This window comes from Jaculus jaculus, chromosome 9, assembly GCF_020740685.1.
Source record: "Jaculus jaculus isolate mJacJac1 chromosome 9, mJacJac1.mat.Y.cur, whole genome shotgun sequence".
In the NCBI taxonomy this organism is placed as follows: domain Eukaryota; kingdom Metazoa; phylum Chordata; class Mammalia; order Rodentia; family Dipodidae; genus Jaculus; species Jaculus jaculus.
In genome coordinates, this window is record NC_059110.1 from 120,698,711 (window position 1) to 120,717,105 (window position 18,395).

Here is an 18,395-nt window from a genome sequence, read left to right on the forward strand (position 1 = left end):
AGGACAAATACACTTCAAGTGCCCCTCTTCGGGGCAGAAAGAATCAAACATCTTTGGGGCATGGGGAAGTAAGCAAGTTTTAGCCCTAGAGCCTGGCCACCTGGCAGCAGCTTCTGCTGACCAGAAGAGGTCACTGCAGCCCTGCTCAATAAGAGGGAAACAGGCAGCTTACTTCCAATCCCTGGTAATAACCACAAAAGTGAAGTTTTTCCATTCTGCCTTCGACTCTGAAATACGACAGTAATTTACTACACATGGATAAATTGTGGGTAGTTGACAAAATTATCTCCAAACTTCCCAAGGAATAAGTCACCTGTGGGCCACAGTGTAGTGATGAAAGGCAGAGAGGTCCTCTGCTGAAGGGAAGCCTGGGACTTCAGAGAGTTCCTGGGAGGAGAACCGGCCCAGCACACTCGAAGGGCCTCCGTGGGGACAAAGGGAGGCAGGCAAAGCCAGTGAGAGGGCTGCTTAACCTGGGCTGTGACCCAGTGCTGTTTTGCTCACCCCACAAAAGCTACAGGAGTGTGGTTCAGCCTGTCCAGTTCCTACAGCTCCTCTGTTTCCCCACGGGACAAGCTGGTGAGCCACAGCCTGAATGCCAGCAGAGTGAGAGGCTGCTACCTGACGCAACACTGCTCTGCCGGGCTCCCCAGCCTGGAGCTCCAGCACATACAGCAGGTAGCATGACAAAGCCAGCCAGTGACCCTGCAGTGGTGGTCACCACTGTGGCCAGCTGCTGGGGGGTAGGCAGGAGCAGACGTTTTCAGAGGCACATGGCAAAATTCAGCCGGAGAGGGGTCCCCAATGGCTGCCAGCCGCAGCCCAGGCAGCAGCTACAGGGCACAGCAGGCCGCAGGGTCTCCAGGCTGGCTCCCGGAGGGGAGGAGTGCTGCTATGTGGCCGATGTGCACCCCAACCGTCCAAGCTGCGCACCTTAGCTGTCCGATCTCATGTCAAACAAACCGAGAACTAAAATGAAGTAGGCACACACCTGTAATGTCAGCATTTGGTAAACAAGCAGAAGACTGACATGAGTTCAAGGCCACTCTGGCTTGGCTATACAGCAAGAGCTTGTCTCAAAACCAGAAACGGGCTGGAGAAATGGCATACCAGTTGAGGCACTTGTCTGCAAAGACAAAGGACCCAGGTTCGATTCTCTAGGATCCACGTAAGCCAGATGCACAAGGTGGTGCATACATCTGGAGTTTGTTTACAGTGACTGAAGGCCCTGGAGCACCCATTCTCTCTCTTTTTCTCTCTCTCAAATCAATAAAATAAAAATATTAAAGAAAACAAAAACTTACAAGTAACTGGATACATGTACCATCTGGCTGGCTGTGGGACAATACTAAGAAATTCTTTTTTTTTTTTTTTTTGGTTTGAGGTAGGGTTTACTCTAGCTCAGGCTGACCTGGAATTTACTCTGTAGTCTCAGAGTGGTCTTAAACTCACAGTAATCCTACTACCACTACCTCCAAAGTACTGGGATTAAAGGCATGTGCCACCACACCTGGCTTAGTAATTCTCTCTATCTATCTATCTATCTATCTATGCATATATATGTGTGTGTGTGTGTGTGTGTATGTGTATGTGTATATATGTATATGTATATATGTACGTATGTATGTATGTATGCATATATATTTTTTAATTTATTTATTTTGGCTTTTTGAGGTAAGGTCTCACTCTAGCCCAGGATGACCTGGAATTCATTATGTAGTTTCAGGGTGGCTTCAAACTCTGGGCAATCCTCCTACCTCTGCCACCCGAGTGCCAGGATTTAAAGGCATGGGCCACCACCACCTGGCAATATTTATTTATTTATCTGACAGAAAAGGACAAAGAGAAAGGGACAGAGGGAGAGAGGATGGACAGCCAGGGTCTGCAAACAAACTCCAGATGTTTGTGCCACCCTGAGCATCTGGCTTACATGGGTCCTGAAGAATAGAACCTAGGTCCTCTGGCTTTGCAGGCAAGGCCTTAACCACTAAGCCATCTCTCCAGCCCAGAAGCCTATGTTTTAAGAGGAAAACAGTACACACATGTGGTTCAGAAGCATGGACATGTGTGAATGAATATCAGAGGAAGCCAGTCAGAATCGCTGCTAGGGAGGAATGAGCTACTCTGTTGGGTCTTTTAGTGACATTTACTCTAAATTTGTATATTTAAGTGAAAAAAAATTTTTTTTTGCAGCAGGGTCTCACTGTAGCCCAGGCTGACCTAGAATGTACTCTGTAGCCCAGGCTGGCCTCAAACTCATAGGATCCTCCTATCTCAACCTCCTGGGGGCTGGGAATAAAGGTGTGTGTCACCATACTCAACTTCAAGTAAAATTTAAAGTAATTAAAATAATGATGAAAAATGGCATTGAGAGAAAGAAGAGATCCATGGTGCATATGTGAGGTGCCACCTAGAACTGACCCTCCCCCTCCACAAGCCTAATCCAGAAGACCCACAGACCCTCCAGGATACACTTGGGGTACAGAGAGACCCCACTGCTCATGGCAGCCAATCCTGTCCAAGCGTCCAAAGCAGGGCAGCTCGAGGGGCCAGCCCACAGCATGGACTCTTCCAGGCAGAATGTACCCTATGGCTGACTGGCAGTCACATCTGTGTCTACATCATCACTCTCTGGAGCTGCACGTCACAGACACATCAGGGAGACAGCAAGGCAGCAGCCCCAAGGTCTGGCTCAGTGGCAACCTCATCCACTCAGCAGCAGCTGCCCAAGGCAGCCAGCCAGAGCCGCTCTTCCTCCTCTGGGTAGTCTCCTAGAGGTCTGTACTCAGCTGAGGAAGGATTGAACCTGCTTTTCTGACTCCTGGGCCAATAAGCCCTTGGCCCAAAAGAACACCAGGACCCCCAGGCAAGGAAGAGTGGAAGGGACATTGACAGCAGCACCTGAGGAGAGGTGAACCCATTGCTTGGCTTAACACTCTGTTTGATAACAGGTGTCCATGACCAGACAGACAGTGCTCAGTGCCCAAGCAAGGAAGCAGTGGAGTGGCCCTTGGGATGTTTTCATGATGTTCACAGAGCTCCCATGTGAGAACAGCACCTGCCTGTCCTCAGAAGAAGTTCTTGATCAGTGGAGTCACCATCTTAACCCACAGCTTCACATGCCGGCCAGGCTGCTCAAAGGTGGCTGAGGACACCACACCCGACCTCAGGTACAGCTGCTCCTGTTCCTGAAGGATGGAAAGAAGACAGGAACAGTCAATCAGGCATCCCCCGACACCAGGTGACACACTGATGCTGTGTCACGCTGGCCAGGGACACAGCAGGTACCCGCCCGGTGCAGAAACAAGACACTCAAGACAAGCTAAGAAGGTCTTCTGCGGACTGTAACTGGGGATCTCAGTCTCAACTTCTTCAGTTTGTGTGAAGAAACAAGCTGCTAGAACGCCTAATTTAGATGTCTACACTCACTAAATAAGCCAGGATGAATCAAAAGGGTAAGGCACTGGGCTGGGGTGTTGTTCAGGAGTAGAGTATTAGTTTGCCTGCGCAATGGTCCTTAGTTTCGTTGCCAGCACGGAAAAGACAGAAAGGAAAAACAAGTATTTTTCAAACAAGACATAGCTTTCCTTCTATCAAATTAGCAAAAAGTCCTTGTAACTGTCTTTATCCTGGCAAATGCACACTGCTGGGACAAGTGGGGACTGAGTCACCTTTCTAGGAATCTGGCCACAGGTAAGGAGCCTTGAACAGCTCCACTTACAAGACTGGTCCCACTTCACCTCTGCCTGCACCTTTCCCACACTCATAGCCTTCACGACAAAAACAGTGTTCACACTAAACTTTCCAGGAGTGGGGGCCCACAGCTGGCTCTTCCATCCCAGCAACACATGTCACACACGTGCACTGGCCTCCTACTGACTGGTACTGAGGTCTCAGTCCCTGATGGGATGTGCCTGATGGAGGAGCCAGCTCTGGTCTCAGGGGACTGGTTTTCAGAAGTCTCCACAGACCTGGCTCCAGCTTGTTCTCCAATGAATACCCAGACAAGCTTTCAATTAAATTACCAGAAATGCTGCAGCACCCTCAGACTCTACCACCAGGACAGAGAAGGAAGTCAGCTGGGAGAGGCCACAATGCTGCTTGAGAGAGTCTTTCTTGGGCCACAAGTGGAAAACTGTTCTCTGAACAAAACCAGGAAGCTTTCCGTTTTTATTGTTCCCACTAAGTCAAGGGAGGTACTTTGGATTCTGATAAAAATCTGCCCCATTCCCAAGGCTCAGGGCCCTTCCGAGTCCCAGAGTACTCCAGCAGCAGCTTCTGAGCACAGGTCCAGCTGTGGGATTCCAGCTGTGAGCTGCGCATCCCCAAAAGCACATGATACCCAATGAGCAGGCACTAAAGGGCAAGAAGGACAACTGAACCTTCAAATATACAAAGTACATAGGTGGAAACATCTAGAAACACATTTATCTACTGCATAGGCACCCATGTTAGCAAGTCCTGAAGAACGGAAGAGACCAGCAAGCCAACCCCCACAACTGAGAGCCCTGGGGTTCAGATTTGGGAAGAAAATATCCCAAGTATGTCATTTGAGAAATCAGCCCCAACCACAACAGGCCAGCCTTTCTCAAGATCCAGGATGTGGGTTTTGATCCCCAACGCAGGAAGTGGGGATCGGTCAACAACTAGGACCCAGGGCACAGGCTTGGGCACTTGCTCCCCAGATCAACCCAGATACCCCTACAACTGACCCGAATCTAAAGCCACTCTCCCAGTGGAGGCACACATATGGCTCCAGGGTATCCCACTGTCCAGAGCTGCAAGTTCCACATCTTTCCCACACCCCTGCTCTGAGGCCAGCTGTTGCCTATGACAGGAATCCCTCAGCTTGTGGGGTAGGTGTCTTCGGCCATCTGCCCTAAGTCTCTGCAAGAGGAAACTCAGTTACAAACCCAATCACCCAAATGGCTACCCAGGTATGGCCAGTATTACTTCCTCGTGACCACTCATAAAGCCTTTCCTGGCCCTTAGTCAGTGAAGGACAAGACTCCCAGACATGGTAGTTAGGTCTGGAGAACAAGGCTTCCTCATCCATGAACAATGATTCCTGAACACAAACTCAGGTGTGTGGCCTGCATTCCCAGGACTCCACACGGCCCTTCCACACCCCACAGCCAGAGTACTGCTGCAGGTAGCCCAATACTGAGACTCATGTGAAAGCGGGCATGACCTCTTAGGTGTCTGTATCTACTCTAAACAGAAAATAAAGTAATGCTCCACCTAGGGAAGGCCAACGACCCTGTGCCACGCTACTCTAACATTCCTGCTGGCTCTCAGAAGAAAGGACGGCCCGTCCAGCTGCACTCATTCTATTCCAGCACAGGAAGGATGATCCAAGACAGGCGGTGCTAGCCTATCACAAGGCATGGCTCTGAGGGAGGTTCTTTTCAGAATTGGGGAGACCCATGGTCTCTCTCACTGAGTCTCATTCATGGTCTCAGCAGTCAATGGATGAGGCATCTAAAGGCAGTTGGCAATGTGGAACCGGCTGTACCCCAAGCATCAAAAGTCCTACCAACCAACCTGATGGAGCTGCTGCTGCAGGGCACGGCTCTCTGTCACGATGGCGATCTGGGCCTCCAGGTCCCGGTGAACTGACCTGTACCCAAAATTAGGAGAGCCAATCAGCGTGAGACAGGGCAGGCTGCTCCCTGCCAGGTAGAGCCAGAGGCCTGCAGGGAAGAGACAACGTGCAGACAGAAGTGAGCACACATCTGCCGAGGTCTTCGCCACGCACTCTCGCCTGAGGAGGAAGGCGGCCAGCAGGCTGATCAGGGCTTGCCCCCCACCACCCTTCCTGCTGAGGCCTGGTCTAGCACTCCAGATGCTCCAGCAGGACAGCAGGCTGGCCCCTGGACAGGACACAGCAACACTGCGCGGTGTACCAGGGTCTTCTCGGCTACCCCCAGAGCCCCTCCCTAGAGTGCAGGGTGCATGGCCTCCAACCCCAGTTCTCTGGTCTGACTGGGAATGAAGCCTGACCACCCCCCCCCCAATGGGTCTGGGGAGCACCAAGGAAAGCAACAGGCTCTGCCTGAGCCAGCAGAGGTGGCTGGTCAAGGGATGGCAAAGGCATCTGGTAGGGTCAAGTTGGCTGAAGACAAGTTGACCACATTCTAGCTCGGGGCACCCAAGTCTCCGACTAGCTCTATAAATACTGGTGAAACAGCCCAGCAGGTGTCACCGGGAAAATGCAGGGCTCAACAGGTACCCAATGGTGCAGGGAGCTGCCCCAGTATACTACATGTGGGGAATCCTTCTTAACAAGGCCACAGCGCCTGGCAGAACCCTCAGATGACCACGCAGCACCTCTGTTCTGCAACCCATCCCATGCCCTGCTGCCCCATGCTTCACAGCCCGCCCAGCACAGAAGTAAGTGCGAGCTGCCCCAGCTTCCTCCTCTCAGAAGCATACACTCAGGCCTGGCTTCGACCCTGCCCTCCACACTGCCCCTCACATGCAAGAACGCTGACCCCAGAAAACCTAGCCCAGCATCAGGAAGACCCAACACTCACAGGCCCCAGTGGGCCTGCCTGGGCCAGATCACCTGGCCTCCCACCACGGCTCTCCAAGGGCCCACAGGCAGAACAGTGATGCTTCCAAGAACACCTCTGGGAGAGGAGACAAGGCCCTGCTGCTTGCTCCCATAATATGCTTGCGCCCTCCCTGAGGGAGCACATCAAAGCCACTTGCCCATGTTGGGCCCTGCTTCATCAGCAGGACCTCTGGCTTTACAGGCAATTGGAAAGGCCATCACAGAGGTAGCTGACCCCTCCCTGGCCCCTGGCAGCTCTGTTCCAGACAGCTCACCCCACCCTGAGGTGTTCCACCTGCCCTTCCACATCCCTGGCGTTTCCTGTGCTCAAGCACCCTCTCTCCTCCCCAGCTTCTCCCCAGCAGAAAGCTGGGAGAGAGAACATAGGGCAAGAACCCAGCAGTCTCAGACCAGACAAGCACTTCCTTCCACCTGCCACTTCTGGCGCAACTCTGCCCATGACATCAGCCTCCGTTCTGCACCCTAGTAAGCACCACACTGTGTTTGCTCAGCATAATCTACCAGTTGGGTTGCCTGAGCCCACTCTGAGAGAAAAGAAGAGGGAGGCCCACCCATCCCTGGTGACAGGAATCAGGTGATTTGGAACCAAGGTTCCGAGACAACCATCTGTGAGGGAGGCTGGCAGTGCCCAGTGCTACATGCATTTCACTTACAAATTCTGGTAAAACACTGGCCAGTTCTCTCAAAAGCAACCCAGAGATTGCTGGCAGAGACAGGCAGGCCCTCCAGCCCCCAGATGACAGACAGCATATCACATGCATGACTGCTTCTCTGTCTCTGTCCCTAAATGGTTTTCATCTGCTTGTACACTGTATAAATTCTATGCTTGTGTATTAAAAAAAAAATAAGACTTTCCTTCTAGTACCCTTCTCCCAGAACCAACCCATGGGACAGCATCACTCCTGGGAGGACAAATGACTACCTCCCTCCACAGCTTTCCTCTGGGGCTTACACTGACCTTCAGAGCATCTCACATCTCTAACCTACTAGTTATCACACCACAAGTCCTCACCCAGGGCCTGACCTTTGAGCCAACGTCTCTACCACTCCTGGAACCAGCAGAAGCGGTCACTGAGTGTGCTGAAGATGAAGACCAGAAGAGAAGCCTGGCTCCCTCTGGTGAACCCAACGAGGCAGGGCAGCTACGACCAAAAGGGAGGCTATCAGTGCCACCTGTGCCACATCCAGGGGAACTCTCCCTGCAGGGCCTGGCACAGTGGGAATAACCTTTCTCCATTCAGCTCTTCAAGTCAGAAGGTGTAGCCATGAGCTAGTGCCCTGAGGACAGGATTGCTAGGAAGCTTCCAATTAGGGAGAGAAATCTAGTAGCACTTTTCAGTTGAGTTTCATCTCCCTCTGTCTTCCTCCTGTAAGGCCCTAGGCTTCTGGGGAAGATTCAGGAAACACCATTTCCAGCCCAGGGCTGTAAACTTGTTATCAAGGCCCAATTCCTCACCCTAGGGCCTGACCTTTGGGCCCAACATCTCTACCATTCCAGGAACCAGCCTGGGGAAAGTACTCTGGGGAGTGGACTGGGGGTTAGGTCATTCATAACCCTGCTCACCAGGGAGAACCTGAGGCAGGGAGGTCACCACAGAGCATATGACAGGGGGCACAAAAGGTTGCCCTGGGCTGAGAATCTTATACCTCTGTTCTAGGTACCCTTGCTCACACCTGTAGTCCCAGCACTCAGGAGGCTGAAGCAGGATTCCCATGAGCTCACAGCCAACCTGGACTACATAGTGAATTTGAGGCAGCCTGAGATCCTATGTAAAAAAATTAAGCTTAATTTTTTTATAATTTGGCGCATACCTTTAATCCCAGCAACCTGCACTGGAGAAGCAGAGGTAAGAGGATCTCTTGAGCTCAGACCAGCTTGAGACTAGCGTGTGTTCAAGGTCAGCCTGGGATACTACCTCAAATTTTTTTTTATTTTTTAAATTAGAGACCACCCTGTCCATCTAAAGCATAGCCTAGGTCAAACAAGCTCAAGCCCTAGCACTCTCTGACAGACCTCCAATCTCCCAAGCGACACCACTCTGCAAGCCTGGTGAGACCTCCCTCTTCCAGCAGGCCTCTGCTCAGGCCCTCCCTGCTCCATGCAGCGGCCTAGACTCGGTGTGCCGGGCTTCTTCTGCATGCAATTTGCACAGATCCTTATGGTGCTTGTTTCCTGAGAGACAGAAGCTCCAATGGGCATGCCCAGTGCTTCCAAATGGTTCATGTAGGGCACATGGGAGCTGGATCGTCAGAATAACGTGACAGTAATACTGATCCTCCAGCCACAGAAGGTTAGATTAAGTGTGAAAGCAGGCTAGGGAGAAGGTTCAGCAGTGAAAGGTACTTTCTTGCAAAACTTGCAGGACTGTGCTGTTTTCCAGTGTACACATAAAGCCAGATGGAGTTCATCTGCAGCAACAAGAAGACCTGGCATTTTAGGTTGGGGCTTTCTCTTGAGGATCTCTCCCTGAAAGAAACACAACCCCTTCCCACAGGCACCAGGATCTTGCCCTAAATCCCAAAGTTCTCAGAGCCCCATAGAAGCAAGGGGACAGAAGATGCAACCAGCCAATTGTCAGAACAGCTGACAATGAGAGGCCCCAGGGCTGGCATGGACTTCTGCCTGAGGTGATGTGCACCACAGCCCCACCCTGGAGCACACCTGCCTGCTCCAGGCCATGTGGAGCCCAGGCAAACAGGGAGGGGCTGCTGGCTTGCCCCATCAGTTCACCTTTGGCACAATGCCAACCAGCCTGTCGGGAACACAATAAAAATAGTGGCATTCTCTCAATCATTAACAGATCCCCTGTCAGCAGCAACAGCAATCTCTTAATTCAATAGCCACCTCCCACCCTGTCGCACACATGGAGTTGTTAATCAAGAATGCTTCATTCCAGAAGAAATCAACATGTTAAAATTCACCTTCTGATCCCCACAAATGCATGTCTCGAGGTGAACCCGTGTCCCTGGTGGATGGACAATACACGGCCCAGTATGGGCCTACCTGAAGGGCTAACGGCGCTTGGTCTTGGTTAGGGCTGTGACAAGGCCAGTCAGTACATTTCTTGCTCAAGGCAAGAAGTTGTGACGATGATGTCATCCCCTGGGGCCAAGGATGTGCAGGTAGACTTTGGGCTTCAGAGCTGTCCTACTCGGCTGGGTTCAAAGAACAGCAACAAAACTTCCCACAGACATGCCGGGCGTGGTGGCGCACCCCTTTAATCCCAGCACTCGGGAGGCAGAGGTAGTAGGATCACCATGAGTTCGAGACCACCCTGAGACTCCATAGTGAATTCCAGGTCAGCCTGAGCTAGAGTGAGACCCTACCTCGAAAAACCAAAAAAAAAAAAAAAAAAAAAAAAAATCCAACAGATAGGGCCGCTCCATAGCTCCCTCCCTCCACACAGGAGGTTATGGGTTTTGGATTTCACAGTGGTGGAAATAAGATGCTTTCAAAAAAACCACCCCCAAGTTGGGGGACTTTTTGGAGTGTTGGGGACAGAACCCCATGGCATAGCACATACCAGGCACGCACCCTACCACTAATGCACCTCTCTGCCTCTCGTGCTCTGCTTCACTCGTGAATGGAGATCTCTTCTGGACTAGCATTATGTGGTGATGCCATGTGGCAGCAGCAAGCCACAGCCCCTATGCCCTTCCCTTTTTGATAATGAGGAAACACTGGGCACTCCACAGCATTCTTCTACGGGGCTAAGCAACAACTGCCAACAGGCCAGGTATGTAAGCCCATCTTTGAGAGGCATGTGTGCGGTAAGAAAGCCAGAAATCTGTGTCAAGAGATCCCAGACTTCCGTCTGCCTGACACCAGCCTTTCACTCTGCTCATCCTCCCCTTCTGGCTGCAAGCTGCTGCTCATCTTACAGACACTCTTGCAAGCCAAGGGTGGTTGGGCTCTTCAGACAGAGCAGTGCCATGGCCCCGTTCTCCAGGGAAAACTGAACCACAAATCATAAAAGCCTCTACCAAAGGTGAATGTGGGCCAAGCTTCTACGCTCCACATCTGGTGATCTCTACACTATACTGTCTTCAAAAAATCCAAATAAGAACTCAAAAGACAAACCTACTGCAAAAGACAGTTCTGGGGCCCACCCTCAACAGTAGAAGGGACCTCTGCTTCTCTGAACCTCAGCAAGGCCAGCAGTGAGGCAAAGCCCCGCAGGCTGTTGAAGAGGAGACATGGGCTCAGCAGAAGAGACAACTGTTACACAAAGCCAAGCAGATGCAAAGCAACCCACCCCTGCAGTGTGTTTTGTTTGTTGACACAGGGCCTTGAATGCTGGATTTCCCACTTGCACCTCCCTGTGCTAGGATTAGAGACAGGCACTGCTGTGCCCAGCTCCTCAGCAGTATTTGGTAACAGAAACACTAAAAGGTAAGTCCTCACCTTTGCAGTCCTGTCAGCAGGCAACTTGCATGGAAACTCACTGGTCCACTGTTTGACCAGGATAGGATGGTTATTTGCCATGAAAAAATTGTCTCACCAGGCGTGGTGGCACACACCTTTAATCCCAGCACTAGGGAGGCCGAAGTAGGAGAATCCCCATTGAGTTCGAGGCCACCCTGAGACTACAGTGAATTCTACGTCAGCCTGGGCCAGAGTGAGACCCTACCTCAAAAAAAGAAAGTTTTTTCCATCCACCCTGTCAACAGGCTTCCCAAGGGAAGGGATCAAACCAATCTTCATGCCACCCTCACAGGGCCACCAGCAAGGTCAACTCAATCCTCAAAGCATCTGGCTGCCTGACTTCCTAGGGGAAGCTAAACTGATAAATGGGAAGCTGCTAGGATGCAAGAACCTAGAACGCAGAATCCTGGCTCACTCTCTGGCTCCAGGGAGCAGGAGCTGTGGCCAGTCCAGGCCTGTCCTCCAGGAGTGTGGGCAGGGGACTGTGGGGCCAGCTGTGCAGTAATCAGCAGGAGTTTTCAGGTGCTCAAGACAGATGGCCTGAATAGGCCCAGGCTGTACCCAACACAGGCCCTGCCAGAAACAGCCTACTCCACAGACCACCCAAACCCACCCCACATGAGCTGTCCACTCAGCCTGCCCTGACACAGGCTACTGTAGCTGTCAGTGGGTGTGCCAGCCAGAAAAGGCTGTGGCTTTAGGCCCATTGTCAGCAAAGAAGGGGCCTGGCCTCTCACCTCAGCAGAGTGACCTCTAACCTCTGGCCTCTCACCTCAGCATAGAGTGATCTTTTAGCTCTGGCTCTACACCAGAGCTTCTTACAAGAAACCCTCCAAGCCAGACAGATGTGGCTACCCAAGCCTGCAATGTAGCACTCACTAGGGAAGTGAAGGCAGGAGGGTCAGAGGTTCATCATTCTCAGCTACATAGTGAGCCTGGGATACAAGAGATCCTGCCTCAAAACAAACAAGCCAGGTGTGGTGGCACACGCCTTTAGTCACAGCACTTGGGAGGCAGAGGTAGGAGGATCACCATGAGTTCAAGGCCACCCTGAGACTACATAGTGAATTCCAGGTCAGCCTGGACTACAGTGAGACCCTACCTCAAAAAACTAAAAGAAAAAAAAAAAAAGAAACCTCTTTTTCTTTCACTCACACCCTGGGATCCAGCTGTTGGCTCTCCATGCCTCCCAGATGGCAGGGCCCCACCCACACCAGGGAGAGCAGAGGGGAGGGGAGGGAGCAAATGGCAGGAGTGCAGTCCGGGAAAAGGTGCGGCACACTGGAAAAGCCTGTTGGGTATTTCTGCTTCAGCAGTAACTGGGGAGTCACCATACGGTTATCAGCAGGGCTTCAAGGAAACAATAGACAGCAGAGTGAGGACTGCAGGCAGAGTCCTCTTGACCCACAGACTGGGCTGGGGCCCGACGCCACAGGACGGATGAGGAAGGGCAAACTGCATAGCTGTCTAACCATGGTTTTGCAGCTTGTGCGGAGGCCTGGGTCTCAGTCACGAACTTCTCCAAAGTGACAAGCTTCTCCCAGTTGTCCACCTTTTCCTTTAGTGTCCCACCCAGAAGTAACTGAGACAACCTCAAAGTACTTTTCGCACTCCAGCCCACGGCCAGTTCTGTCTGCCCAAGTTACTGACCAAAAGCCTGCCTCAGCCCAGGTCATGCTAAGATGAGCCCAACATTCAATGGGGTAGTCACTTCCCACTCTCCACATCGCCACCTGCCTGGACAGGAACAAGGGCTTCGAAGAACGAGCTGGGCCTATGACAGGTGAGCTACCTCACAACTCCACACTGAAGAGTCAGTTCAGTTATTTTTGCGTATGAGCATGTTTGTGTGCATGTGTGCATGTAGGGTAAGCATGAAGGTACAGCCAAAAGTGGACATCGGGTGTCTTCCTCCAAAGTGCTCCACCTTGGGCTGGGGAGATGGCTCAGTGGGTAAAGGTGCTTGCTTGAAAAGCCTACCAACCTGGGTTCGATTCCCTAGTACCCATGTCAAGCCAGACACACAAAGTAAGGCATGAGTCTAGTTTGTTTGTAGAACTAAGAGACCCTGGTATGCCCATACACTTTCTCTCTCTCAAATAAATTAAAATATAGAAGCTTAGGGTAAAAAAAATAATAATGCCATCTTATTTTTCCTATTTAAGTTCTTCTTGGTAATTTTTTTATTATTTGAGAGAAAGAGGCAGAGAGAGAGAATGGCTGTGCCAGGGCCTCCAGCCACTGCAAATGATCTCCAGACGAATGCATCCCCTTGTGCATCTGGCTTATGTGGGTCCTTTTGAAGTCAAACGCCTTAACCACTAAGCCAACTCAGCAGCCGTGGTTTTTTTTTGTTTTTTTTTTTTGGTTTGGTTGTTTAATGAGAGAGCATGCACACACAAGAACTGATGCACCAGGGCCTCTAGCCACTGCAATTGAACTCTAGTGCACGACCTTGCACACGTCACCTTGTGCATCTGGCTTACGTGGGTTTCTGGGTAGTCCAACCTGGATCCTTGGGCTTCATAGACAAGCGCTTTAGCAGCTAAGCCATCTCTCCAGCCTATTTCTATTTTAGGACAGGGAGAGGCAGAGAGAGTATGGGCACGCCATGACTTCCTGCCACTGTTAACGAACTCATGGCATGCATGACACCTTGGGCATCTGGCCTTATCTGGGCACTGGGGATGTGAACCTGGGCCATCAGGCTTTATAAAGCAAGTGCCTTTAACCACAGAATCATCTCTCTCGCCCTTATCCAATTTTTTTTGTGTGCGTGGTTTTTGTGAGGTAGGGTCTCACTCTGGTCCAGGCTGATCTGGAATTCACTATGTAGTCTTAGGATGGCCTCGAACTCATGCTGATCCACTTAGCTCTGCCTTCTAAGTGCTGAGATTAAAGGCGTGTGCCACCACACCTGGTTTTTTTTTTTTTTTTTTTTTTGAGGCAGAGTCTCTTACTTAATGCAAAGACTGCCCACCAATGAGATAAACTGGCAATCCTATCTCTATCTCCACAGCTTGGGATTACAAGTGTGTGCCCACTGCACTCAACTTTTAAACATATATATATATATTTAAAATTTGAGAGAGTGATAAGGAGAAAGGAAGGGAAGAAGAAAGCGAAGGAGGGAGGGAGTGGGTGTGCCAGGGCTTCCAAGCCACTACAAACGAACTCCAGACACACACACCACCTGTGCACCTGGCTTATGTAGGTACTGGGGAATCAAACCTGGGTCCTTAGGCTTCACAGGCAAGCGCCTTAACCACTAAGCCATCACTCCAGCCCTGCACCCAACTTTTTTACATGGCTACTAGGGATTGAAATTAAGGTCCTCTTTATCAACTGAGTATCTCTCCAACTCACACAGTTTCTAAGACAACTAAATCTCCTAAGTGTTGTGCTTTGTTAAATTCCAGGACGCTGCTTAGAAGTAGAACAGTTTGCTGGCATGCACAAAGCTCTGAGATTCATAGCACATCACACACACACGAATAAAAATAAATTTAAGGGCTAGAGGAGTGGCTTAACAGTTAAGGTGTTTGCCTGCAAAGCCAAAGGGCCCAGGTTCGAATCCCCAGGACCCATGTTAGCCAGATACACAAGGGGCAAACATGTCTGGAGTTCGTTTGCAGTGGCTAGAGGCCCTGGTGCACCCATTCTCTCTGTCAAATAAATAAATAAAAATAAATATTTAAAAATAAATTTAAAGCCAGGTGTGATGGTGCACGTCTTTAATCCCAGCACTTGGGAGGCAAAGGTAGGAGGATCACTGTGAGTTCAAGGCCACCCTTAAACTACATAGTGAATTCCAGGTCAGCCTGGCTAGAGTGAGACCCTACCTCAAAAGACCAAATAAATAAATTAATTAATTAATTAATTTAGCCAGGCGCTTTAATCCCAGCACTCGTGAGGTAGAGGTAGAAGGATCACCATTAGTTTGAGGCCAGCCTGAGACTACATCATGAATTCCAGGTCAGCCTGGGTCAGAGTGAGACCCTACCTTGGAAAAACTAAATAAATAAATAAATAAATAAATTTAAAACAGCAGGTTAAGCCAGGTGTGGTAGCACACACCATTAATCCTATGACTCAGGAGAAAGAGGTAGGAGGATCACTGTGAGTTCAAAGTTACCCAGAGACTACATAGTAGATTCCAGGTCAGCCTGGGCTAGAGTAAAACCCTGCCTCAACAACCCCCCCCCCCCCCCAGAAAAAAAGCAGCTCTCATGTCTCAAGGGCACAGTCATGTGCTCATTATGACCAGGCACAACAGGCCTCAGGGTTACACAAACAGAAGCCCAAAGGGCCCAGTGCCCACAGATGCTATCTACTCTTCAGATGCAGGGCAGGCACATGGACACCAAGAGATTGGGAATTTAGCTCTGAGGTAAAAGCCCTGGGTTTGGCCCCCAGAACCAGAAAAATAAAAACTGGGGACCGGAAAGCTAGCTCAAAAGTTAAAGTGCTTTCCTGCAAAGTCTGCAGGCCTGGGTTCAATTCCCCAGCACCTATGTAAAGCCAGACACAAGACATGGCACAGCTGGGAGTGGTGACTCACGCCTTTAATCCCAGCACTCAGGAAACTGAGGTAGGAGGATCATTGAGTTCGAGGACAGTCTGAGATCTGAGACTACAAAGTGAATTCCAGGTTAGGCTGGGCTACAGTGAGAGCCTCCCTTGAACCTGCCCCCCCCAAAAAAAGTGGCATGTGTCTGGTGTATATGTACAAATTAATAAATAATTTTTAAATAATTTTTAAAATATGTAAAAATAATAATAACTAACAAAATGATGGCTTGTTATGTTTCTGGCTAATAACTGAAATCTATTTAAGCAGGACCGTCTTGCCTCCCTAGCACCTGGGACAAACATGACAGCCTGCAAGGGCTGTGAAGGACACATCGGAGCAGCTCACAGGTACAACCAGGTACATCAGGGATGTGACCCTATCCAGACTTCCCATGTTGACTGCAGCACAGAGCAGCCCTGAGAACCAGTCCCATAATGAAGCAGTCCTCTGACCAGCTACCACGTACCTTTGGCATGAAAGGTCCAGCCCCTGCGCCAATATTCCTGTAGCTGGACACGCTCCTGCTGACCCAGGCTACACACCTCACTGTAGAATTGCCTCTCAATGTGAACATAGGCCGCTGGGATGGCCCCAGCTATGCCTTTGGCCCCGAAGAAGCCATTTACCTCAGGGGAGGCCAGTAGGATCTGGTACTCAGCCCGAGTGCCTAAGACCAGGTCCATGTAGGCCTGGGTCAAGTTGAAGTAGCCAGTAGTGAGGAAGACCTTAGAGCCTCGTTCAGCCTCAGTCAGCAGAGTCTCAGTGACTATCTCATCTATCTGGATCTCAAATGGCTTCATCTGGATCAATGGGTAAATCCAGGTATCGGGTGCTGGCCTCCGGTCACCAGCCGCCGCTGCCTCTTCCTGGCTCAGCAGGGAGTCACCATGGAAGGTCTGTGCATGCAGCATCTGCTGGCGGGTCCTGGCCGAGTGGATAACATCCATGACCCGCTTATTGGCTGCTTTGCAGTATGCAGCCCGGTCACCTACAGGACCATGAAAACAGAAAGAGAGAAAAAGTTGAGAGCCAGGCTTAGTGGCACCCACCTGTAATCCTATTACATGGAAGACTGAGATGGGGAAGAAGAAGAAGCCAGACTAGTGTACACAGGGAAATCCTACTTCAAAAAAAGAAAAAAAGCTGGGCATGGTGGCACACGCCTTTAATTCCAGCACTTGGAAGGCAGAGGTAGGAGGATCGCCATATAAATGACCGGGGGGGGGGGGGGGGGGGGGGGGGGGCAGGCAGGCCAGGCATGGAGGCACACACCCTAATCCCAGCACTCAAAAGGCAAAGGTAAGAGGATTGCTGAATTCAAGGCCACCCTAAGAATACATAGCCTGGACTACAACAAGACAATACCTCAAAAACCAAAAACAGGGCTGGAGAGATGGCTTAGTGGTTAAGCGCTCGCCTGTGAAGCCTAAGGACCCCGGTTCGAGGCTCGGTTCCCCAGGTCCCACGTTAGCCAGACGCACAAGGGGGCGCACGCGTCTGGAGTTCGTTTGCAGAGGCTGGAAGCCCTGGCGCGCCCATTCTCTCTCTCTCCCTCCCTCTATCTGTCTTTCTCTCTGTGTCTGTCGCTCTCAAATAAATAAATAAATAAATAAAATTAAATTAAATTAAAAAAAAAAGAAAGGAAAAAAATGAGGAATGGAAAGGGCTAGGGAGACACCTCAGTTTGATTCACAAGACCCATATAAAATGCCAGGGGTGGTGGTAAGTGCCTATAACCCCAGTGATGGGGAGGTAGAGACACGCAGATCCTTGGGGCTCACTGGCCAGCCAGTCTCGGGTAATCAGTGAGGTTCACGCCAATGAAGAGACCCTATCTAAGAGGATATCAGTAAGTCATATGGAAACCTACTTTTCTGACAATGGAACACACAGGAGCCATAGATTGTTACCAGAAAATTTTCAGTGCCACGGATGAGACACCTTCCAGTGAGTTGATGGTATTAAGAGAGACTAGCCAGGTGTGGTGGCACACGCCTTTAATCCCAGCACTCGGGAGACAAAAGTAGGAGGATCACTGTGAGTTCGAGGCCTCCCTGAGAGTCCATAGTGAATTCAAGGTCAGCCTGGGCTTGAGTGAGACACTACCCCCACAAAAAAATAGTAAAAATAAAAATAAGAGAAACTGATTGAGAGGGCAAGAGATATGATGGAAGGTGGAGTTTCAAAGGGGAAAGTGGGAGGAGGGAGGGAATTACCATAGGATATTGTTTACAATCACGGAAGTTGTCAATAAAGAATTAATTAATTTAAAAAAAAAGCCTAGGGCTGGAGAGATGGCTTAGCAGTTAAGCACTTGCCTGTGAAGCCTTAGGACCCCAGTTTGAGGCTCAATTCCCCAGGAAACACGTCAGCCAGATGCACAAGGGGGCACATGCATCTGGAGTTCGTCTGCAGTGGCTGGAGGCCCTGGTATACCCATTCTCTCTCTCTCTCTCTCTGCCTCTTTCTCTCTGTCTGTTGCTCTCAAATAAATAAATAAATAAACAAACAAACAAAAAAGATTTTTTAAAAAGGTCTGGAGGAAGGACTAGACAGATAGCTTAGTGGTAAAGGCACTTGCCTGCAAAGCCAAAGGACCCCAGTTTGATCCCCACAACCCACATAAGTCTGACAAATGTACAAGGTGGCACATGAGTCTGGAGTTTGTTGCAGTAGCTGAAAACTCTGGCACACTCATTCTTATCTGCCTTTTTCTCTCTCAAATAAATATATAAAAATTAAGTATTTTGGAAAGAACTCTGGAAGGAAAAACAAAAGAAAAGCCTAGTCTACAAAAGGAACTAGAAAGAACAGACAAC

At 50.2% G+C, this 18,395-nt stretch overlaps 1 protein-coding gene across 2 annotated transcripts in view; it reads right to left on the reverse strand.

Moving 5' to 3' along the window:
* The window catches only part of Pgs1 (phosphatidylglycerophosphate synthase 1), a 48,509-nt gene that overhangs the window by 2,191 nt on the left and 27,923 nt on the right, over window positions 1-18,395 (reverse strand). The window contains exons 7-9 of one of the 2 annotated variants that reach the window (XM_045159225.1): window positions 16,043-16,564; window positions 5,545-5,693; window positions 3,063-3,188 (exon numbers count right to left, since the gene is read on the reverse strand). In XM_045159225.1, the coding sequence (XP_045015160.1) occupies window positions 3,069-3,188; window positions 5,545-5,693; window positions 16,043-16,564 (791 nt within the window). In that variant the 3' untranslated portion in view covers window positions 3,063-3,068. Of the gene's footprint in view, window positions 1-3,058; window positions 3,189-5,544; window positions 5,694-16,042; window positions 16,565-18,395 lie in introns of both variants that reach the window. The other variant, XM_004655237.3, reaches the window with a different exon arrangement.